Here is a 9,201-nt window from a genome sequence, read left to right as displayed (position 1 = left end):
CTGCAGCCGTAGGAGGGGCCAGTTGCAGCCCGTCCCTGGCTCTGGCCCTGAAGCAGGAAGATCTGGGCCCAGGAGCCAGGGTAAGAAGTAGAACAGGCTGGGAAATTGGAAATGACCAGGGCGGGGGAGGTGGGGTAAAGACAGGGGAGAGGACGATCTGTGATGTGAGGGGTCTTGTGATCCTCAATACTCTTTGTCCCTCTGGTACCCATCCTTGGCTGAATCAGTGCACCGGGTAGAGTGTTTCTCTGTGTTGCTTAGTGCCCATTCGCCAGAGGCTTTCAATGTGCGTGTCTATGTGAGTCCTATTGAAACTCTTTGCCTATCTTAACGAAAAATCATTCTGTTCACACGGTGAGCTCTGAGTCATAGCCGAAGCCTAAAGTCATTTCTAAATCTGGCCTTCCACGAAGCAACTCGAGAAGTTTCGCTTCTTATGTTTTGAGTGCAGTTATTAGAAACTATGTATTATCACAAACAAGTAGAATTGTGGTTGTTGAATCTTCTGGGCTTTATGTCATCTCCTGGCTTTCAGGAAATGACATGAAGAGAAATATAGGTGTGACCAAAATCTGTGTTGTAAATGCCCATTATGTGGGTGTCTACTTACAGAGTTTATCTTCTAAAGAGCATATAGGTTACAGGCCTAGATGAGGAGTTGTGAATCTTGAAAATATGTTGTGATATTCCAAGGATGTCGGTGTGTGAGCAGACATTTACTTTTTAGTATTTGAATAAAATACAAGAACATCAAAACAGTCTGATCTCAAAAGGAGGGTATGGTCTTAATGGTGAGACCAAATAAATACAGCGAAGTATTAGAGCACAATGCTAAACAGTTGTGTCGAGTTTTAAGTTTAGAGATGAGTGATTCTACCCAGTCTCCACATCTTTATGTTAAATGCCCTCTTTTGCCCTGTTTCAGGATTATGGAACCATACACCATGCTCTTCCTGTAGACACCCCAGCAGAACCCTGATATCCTGGTTTTAAAACATCTGCAACAAAGGGCACAGTACTTTTCTATTAGTAAGTAGTGGGGGGAAGGAGGGAATGGCAGCCAACCTTTCAACTATGTATGCATGTGGGTTTAAAGGAATAAAAAAATGACCATTTTTCTTTCTGTAAGAATAATCTCAGGCTGATGTAAAGGATAAATTATTGATTGTACACGAAATGCTAAATCGAGGCCAGGGGAGGAGAGAGGGAAGCTAAGTACAGGCTGGTCATGATTTTATACTAAGGGTAGTTCACTGAGTATGTAATAAAAGGAGCAAGATAAAAGCACTTTGAACTTTCTTTCTTTGAAAATAACTATTTTATGGAAAGGCGATTGAGTTTATAATACTGAATATTAACATGGGTTTCCATTTTGTTAATGCAGGTTACTTAATCTTGTATTCTCTTTTCAGTAGTTATTCAAAATAAATACCTAACTTTGAACATAAGGTTAAAAACACTGGTTACTGAATGAATTTATTAATGTATTTGTTTTCAAGTGGTAATACCCAGTGATTACCCACCTGGCATCCTGGTTATGTCACTCCTGAGTGTCTCCTATGGGCCAAGTAGTTTCAGGGAGGAGGGTGGGATTGGGGGACAGATGAAGACTTAACCCTTCAGGGGCTCACTGTTAAATATTGTACAAGGTGCAGTGGCAGCACAATGAAAGTACTTGTCATTCACCACTTCAAAGTAACAACAGTAGAGTAGACAGTTTATCTGGCCTGTGTTGGCCATCTCTCTACCCACTGTGTTATTAGCCAACTTACAAAAGTAGAGTAAGAAACTAATTTTGAAAATATCCCTAAATATGTGTTCAGAACCTTAAGAGAGAGCTGTATGACTTCGATTAATAACTAAATAGGGGTAAGGAAGAATGTGTGGCCTATTTCAGATAATGCTGCTCTTAAAAGCCTATTCACAAGCTTAAAGAGCTTTTAGAAATGAATGATTGTGAATAACCATGTGAATAGCACTAACCTTTCAATCTTAAATGTATCTATATAAAATACAAAGAAACTTACAACATAGATACAGTGGACCTATTATGGAACTATGTAATCAATGAATGTGAACATCTGGCCACTAAAGTTCAGTATTTTAACTGAAATTTGAAGAACTTATGAAAGATAATTCTTCATTAGGAATCTTTGGTTAATGGATTCATGGTGTGGTGGTTCACGTATGGCATGTGATGGTAATTTTTTAGTCATGGATGTAAAATCTACATAATTTAGTGCTTAAAGGGTTAATCAGCAGATTATGTAATTAATGTCACAGTAAGTTATAGTTTGCCAGTAGCTCTAAAGCATGCTAACCTGACGCTTCCCCTCTAATTTGTATTTAACTTCATTTGAGATAGTACCTTCAACTCAGATATTTGGCTATCCAGTGAAGGCATACATATCTAAAGGTGATCTGAATCTTCTCTCCCTAGAAAACTAGAAACTGTTTTGATTGTAGTAGAAGATAATGACCTATGAAGGTTTTATGTTTCTTGAATTTTACTTTCTTCACTTGTCCAACAGTGGCCGGTTTGTAATATTTATATAGTTATACACTGTGCCTTAAATTTTTAGATTTTTATTTATGCAAACTATAAAATCCCCCATACATGCAAAAAAATAAATAAATACAGGTATTAGAAACACTTTTGAAATTAGAAGTTTAATCAAACAACATGCATTTACGGAAGCTCTTAGGAGCCCAGAAAACTACCATACAGTATAAAGGATAATAATGAAAATATTAATAATTTCCATTTACTGAGTATTCTATGCCAGGCATTATTTTAAGGTATTTTATGCCTTTCAGTTTTCAAGGCAAATAGATGATAAGATAATCCACATTTTACAGAAGAGAAAACTGGATTTCCAAGAGGGTTTCCCAGCACTTATGTTTTTAAAAACTATGTTTGCAACCAATAAGCTATAGAAAGTTGTTAACTAGGAAGTCAATGTCACAGAAAGCTGAGCCACAGCAGTTCAGCCACAAAGTAGGATTGAAATTACCTTTGAAGTGATTAACTTGTCTTGAGTGGTTATAAAAATACTAGGCCAAAAGGGCAGCATCCAAATATTAGGGCGCCTAAGAAGAGAAGGCTGGTTAGGGAAGAAGGGCATGTTTTACTCAGATTAAAAGCTACATGGGAATCAATGTCAAAAACAATGTCAGAGAACTGACAATGAAATTTTAAGCTATTGGTGTAAAAAATTCTGTTTCAAAAATTTATTGACTTAGATTTACTGGAGCAACCAGAATTTGCAGAAACACAAGTAGGTGAAATACATATGGTGCTCTGACCTTCTCTTCACCTCCCTTCTTCTACCAGGTAAAGCAGATACTGCATCCTGCTCTGAGGACCAATAGTAAGTGATGACTCATGCATTGTAATGTGAACATGTTGTCAATCATTTTTATTTTTCCAATGATAAAATGACATATTTAATCTATCTATGGTTTTCAAAACTTTATGGTTAAATTTTTATTATTGAGAGAATCAAGTAAATTTTACTCACTATATCAAATTGAAACTTAAATGAACTCTTTATATTTCATTCTAAAATAGATGCTATAAATAATTCCCATGTTTATAACTTTGAAACAATTGAACTAGAACTATCTTTAATAGAAAAAGGTAAAAATGTGAAAATTTATATATATTATATATACTTTAAGGGCATCAGTCATGTTTGTCAGTTTATATTTTACTAGAGGCTCAGTGCACGAATTTGTGCATGGGTGGGTTCTCTCAGCCTGGCCGGTGATTAAGGCCTATGGGGGAGGGTCGCTGAGGGGAAGGGCCCAGAGGGGCTGGCCGGCCAGACCTCCCAATAGGGGCCAATAGGGGGGGTTGGGCCAGCCCGGGAGAGGGGCCGTAAGAGAGGGGTCTTGCTGGGGGGAGGGGCTATGGGAAGTTGGCTGTGAGAACGCACTGACCACCATTGGGCAGCTCCTGTGTTGAGCATCTGCCCCCTGGTGGTCAGTGAGCGTTATAGTGGCTGGCCGACTGGTCATTCCAATTGTTCAGTCGTAACAGTCGCTTAGGCTTTCATATATATATATAGATTGTCCCTACCAGAGACAATGTTAGTTCCACTATTATTCTACTGGCACCATATGGCAGTCTTCTCTTGTTACATTACGAATTTGGGAGTCACAGTGGCTGTGAGATAACCATGATCACTACATTGATTTTCCCCTCTTGTTCATGTACTACTAGTTTCAATGCAGAACTACTTTGTTCTCTTTTGACTTACTTCCCAGCAATGGCTTTACTCTCACTGGTGGTGTTTCTGGCTGCTGTCCTGCTTCCATCTTTACCTGCAGAACGTAAGGTAATGTTAGAGTGGAAAATTCTTCCAGCCCTATCCAGGCAACTTTGTGGGATGGCAAGGCACTTTGAGAGTGGGAAGAGCGGGGTTGTCTGGCCCATCACAAAGTACTCACTGGTTGCTCAGAGCACTTAGCACAATTACCTAGATGAAAGTCCAAGGCTGCACTGTCCAGTACAGTAACTGCTAGTCACATGTGGCTATTGAACACTTGAAATGTGGCTTGTCTAAAATAAGCTGTACTGCAAAGTGTAAAATACATTCCAGATTTAAGAGATTTAGTATAAAAGGAGAGGAAAATATCGCATTAATAGTTTTTATATTGAATACATGTTGAAATAGTATTTTAGATAATCATAGATTTAGGTCATTAAATTACATGAACTTTATGGAACAATTCACACACCCTACTCTCCCTTCCGACTTAGACCCCCACACACCCACACACAAAGATAAATCAATAAGTATTGGTGATTGATTTAATACCTTAATTATATTTCTGTTAATAAAGGGAAAGAATCAGCAAGAGTCCATTAACTGGATGACTTTGCTTCCTCCAAATTACCTTGGAGATTTGTTAATATTGAAAAATTGTCTTTTGAGTGATTTCATAAAATCTGACCACAATAGGTAGAATGAGTTATGTAGAATTTTTAATGCATTTCAACTGAGACTAAATATTCTTTCTCTAATACATTTTAAATAGATTCTGTCTCTAAATACAGATACCATGCCAGGTCAAAGTTCCCTCCAAATCTAGGATGAACCTTGACCTCCCCTTTATTCCCTTTGCTGCAGCCTGATCAAATGTAAATGAATATGTCTTAGGGTTCCTATTGTGCACCTTTGTGGTTATAAAATACTATCACTCATATGTCATATTAAGAATCCCTAGAACTAGAAATGGGCATTTGTGGCCTTAAACAATGTTTAAAATTTTGTCATGCCACAAATTACACTTCCATTCTCAAATCTTCAAGTTACTTCTTTCCTATTTTTCATAGATTTGGCTGAGATTCATTGGCAATGCTTGACAACTAATATTCGCTTAACTGAATACTTTTCATAGCAGTCCTTGCTTCCTTGAATTAACTTATTTACTCTTATATGTTAAATATTTTTCAAAAATGTTTTTAAAACCCCAATTTTATTTCCCTTTAGGATCCAGCCTTTTCTGCTTTGTTAACCACTCAAACAAATATCCAAAAAGAGATTGTAAATAAACACAATGAATTAAGGAAATCAGTCTCTCCATCTGCCAGCAACATGCTAAGGATGGTAAGAAGCAGTAATCTAAGGAACGTGGTGGGAACAAGCTGGTAGTTGGCATCTGTGAAGAACTTTGTGGCTTACAACATTCTGCCTCTGTTTTGCTATTTCATTTGAGTTATGTTATGGGAAGAAATTCTTAGTTTTACTTTATAATGGTAACAACTCATCAAGTTTACAGAGTTAAAAATTTGGGAAGGCAGAATTAGAAACCAGACCATCAGGCATCAAATGTGAAGCTGTTACATTTGTTTCTTCGCTCTCTTTCCTAGTCTAAAATAAACCCCCTTTCTTTAAGAATCAGTGCCATTGAGGGTAAATAGCACCCTTTCCAGGGCGCCGTCTCTGAAAACTAAATATCTCCTATATGATAACAGTGGGCTACAAATGGAATTGGGACTGATCTAGACCAGTTTATTACTATCAAAATCTATAATAATAAAAGCATAATATGCTAATTAGACTGGACAGCCGAACAACCTTCTGGACATCATTCCGGATGTCCTTCCAGACGCAGCCGTAGTGGCGGGGGCTGAGGCAGAGGTGGTTAGGGGCAATCAGGCAGGCAGGCAGGCAGAGGGGTTAGGGGAGATCAGGCAGGCAGGCAAGTGGTTAGGGGTGATCAGGCAGGCAGGCAAGTGGTTAGGGGCAATGAGGCAGGCAGGGAGAGTGGTTAGGGGTGATCAGGTAGGCAAGCAGGCCAGCAGTTAGAAGCCAGTGGTCCCGGATTGTGAGAGGGATGTCTGACTGCCGGTTTAGGATCCATCCTGCTACGGGATGGGGCCTAAACTGGCAGTCAAATGTCCTCCAAGGGGTTCCAGATTGCGAGAGGGTGCAGGCCGGTCTGAGGAACCCCCATGCACTAATTTCATGGACCAGGTCTCTAGTATAATTATAATACATCACATGGTGGTCAGTATTTAGAATAGTACCATCACTAAAAATCCCAGGTGTGGCTGCTGTGCGATCATAAATAGTCATTGCTCTTGTTAGATACATCACCTATGGACTGTCTTTGTGGGAAATGGGCATTGTGGCAGATAAAGACACATCAGAGATATTGTAAGAACAATGACAAATAGATAATACATCTACAGAAGTTTTGAAGTAGTGCAAATTAATCTTATCAATCAGATTACAATGCATATGTTTTGTTGGAGTTGAACTTTTAAGTGTATATATTTTTTCCTTATAATAATTAGGAATGGGATAGAGAAGCAACAGCAAATGCCCAGAAGTGGGCAAACAAGTGCACTTTACAACACAGTGATCCAGAGGAACGAAAAACCAGTATGTGAATTACTAATATTTGTTGAATAAATGAAAAAATAAAATAATAGTGGACAAATAAAATAGAATGGATCCTTCTGGTGTATTACATTAAGACTATGAATAAATGTTACTTATATTTGGCTTTTTAAAATCACAGTATCTGTATATGGAGAAATAGTTATGATAAATGCCATTTTGTGCTTATTGATTATTTTTATGCAAATAATATCTCAAGCAGTACCTAATTTGTTCCTCCCAACTTGCTCACGAATAAACTAGGATGTGGAAGGAATGACTTACCCAAGAACACAAACTGATGTAGTGAGATATATCGGAAAGCTAACCAGGCTTTCTGATTTCTAATCCACTGTCCTTTTGTGATATTGTATAGCCATTTGGTGTTCTGAAATTATTTATTTTGTATTCACAAAATATGTTGAATTATGTGGAATTGTACCTGATTTTTTTTCTTTACAAATATGAACCTTTTTAAAATCAGGATGATATTTTGATTATGTTGATTCATTAAAAAAATTTTGGTAACAGTCAAGCATTTTGTATGGACTGTGTAACTATAACGCATGGAATCATATAGCCTATTCCAAAAACACAGAAGACATATCAAGGATCCTGGTGTTCAAATAGTTGATTTCTTTTACCATTGCAGCTTTATTGCTTTCCTCACGATCTGTTCCTTCATAGATACGAAATGCGGTGAGAATCTCTATATGTCAAGTGACCCTAATGAGTGGTCAAGTGCAGTCCAAAGTTGGTATGAAGAGAGACACGATTTTGTTTATGGTGCAGGACCAAAGTCTCCCGGTGCAGTGGTTGGACATTATACCCAGGTAAAGGGAACAGTGAAAATACTTCTACCATGAATGCTCTAATATAGAAAGCTTCTTCAAATTATGACCCATCCCAGGGTTCAATTTGGGGAAAAGAGCCCAAATCGGTACAATACAGTAACATTGGACTGGTACTTCACCCGCAGCTATTATTTTGTTTTGATGGCTTGCATAACTCTTGGTTGGAAAGTGCACTCTGTATTTTTCCAACATTACAAATGAACAGAGTGGTGAATGCACATAAAAATTTAATATTTTCAAAGTGTGTAACTTTGTTTCAATAATGTAAATATTTCCATAAAATACATGGCTGCAAGCTATAGTAGTAACATTTTTTCAAGTTTTTCTTTGGCATTTGTCCTTTAATATTTTCCCTTTCTTACGTTATTCTTTATATATCCCCTTATGGATTTGTAGCTTGTTTGGTACTCATCTTACCGTCTTGGATGTGGAGTTGCTTATTGTCCCAATCAAGAGAATCTAAAATACTTCTACGTTTGCCACTATTGTCCTGCGTAAGTATACATTCTAGAGATTAAAGTCAATACTTCCATCTGCAATTTGATATATTTTTTTAAAATATATTTTATTGATTTTTTACAGAGAGGAAGGGACAGAGATAGAGAGTTAGAAACATCGATGAGAGAGAAACATCGATCAGCTGCCTCCTGCACATCTCCTAAGGGGATGTGCCCGCAACCCAGGTACATGCCTTTGACCGGAATCGAACCTGGGCCCTTTCAGTCTGCAGGCCAACGCTCTATCCACTGAGCCAAACCGGTTTTGGCTGCAATTTGATATTTTAAAATTTTCATATATTAGCCAAATCAGAATAAAAACATATGTTTCAGTAAAGGAAGGTATTTCTTTGGAAATGATTATTAGGTGAATGATTTTTAAGGTAAGATACATTCAACTTACCAGAAAAGAGACCAAGTTCTCAGACCAAGTATAAATTTGAACCTCTGTTTTCTCAATTATAAAACAACTAGAGGCCCGGTGCACAAAAATGTGTGCACTCGAGCCCGGCCTGTGCCCTCTCACAGTCTGGGACCCCTCAGGAGATAACAACCTGCTGGCTTAGGCCTGCTCCCGGGTGGCAGAGGGCACGCCCAATCCCTAGGTGCAGCCCCTGGTCAGGCTCAGAGCAGGGCAGATTGGGAGGTTGCAATGCCATCCTCATTCATGCTCAGGGTAGGGCCAATCAGGGGGTTGGGGCGCTGCCCCTGTCACTCACAGAGCAGGGCCCATCAGGGGGGTTGGGGCTCCGTACCCTGTCACACACAGAGCAGGGTCGATCAGGGGGTTGGGGAGCTCCCCCCTGTCACGCACAGAGCAGGGCCCATCAGGGGGTTGAGGAGCTTCCCCCTGTCATGCACAGAGCAGGGCCGATCAGGGGGTTGAGGAGCTCCCCCCTGTCACACCACAGAGCAGGGCGGATCAGGGGGTGGGCACTGCCCCCTGTCACTCACAGA

At 39.1% G+C, this 9,201-nt stretch overlaps 1 protein-coding gene across 2 annotated transcripts in view; it reads left to right on the top strand.

The window, feature by feature from the left end:
* The window catches only part of LOC102424099 (cysteine-rich secretory protein 2-like), a 15,242-nt gene continuing 6,041 nt past the window's right edge, over positions 1–9,201 (top strand). The window contains exons 1-8 of one of the 2 annotated variants that reach the window (XM_023757708.1): positions 1–80; positions 926–1,029; positions 3,335–3,371; positions 4,270–4,340; positions 5,499–5,615; positions 6,809–6,896; positions 7,581–7,726; positions 8,144–8,241. In XM_023757708.1, the coding sequence (XP_023613476.1) occupies positions 4,272–4,340; positions 5,499–5,615; positions 6,809–6,896; positions 7,581–7,726; positions 8,144–8,241 (518 nt within the window). In that variant the 5' untranslated portion in view covers positions 1–80; positions 926–1,029; positions 3,335–3,371; positions 4,270–4,271. The remainder of the gene's footprint in view (positions 81–925; positions 1,030–3,334; positions 3,372–4,269; positions 4,341–5,498; positions 5,616–6,808; positions 6,897–7,580; positions 7,727–8,143; positions 8,242–9,201) is intronic. The other variant, XM_006093217.3, reaches the window with a different exon arrangement.

The sequence above is a fragment of the Myotis lucifugus genome, unplaced genomic scaffold, assembly GCF_000147115.1.
Source record: "Myotis lucifugus unplaced genomic scaffold, Myoluc2.0 scaffold_111, whole genome shotgun sequence".
In the NCBI taxonomy this organism is placed as follows: domain Eukaryota; kingdom Metazoa; phylum Chordata; class Mammalia; order Chiroptera; family Vespertilionidae; genus Myotis; species Myotis lucifugus.
The sequence above is the reverse complement of the archived record's forward strand: the minus strand, read 5'-3'. Positions and strand labels throughout refer to the sequence as shown.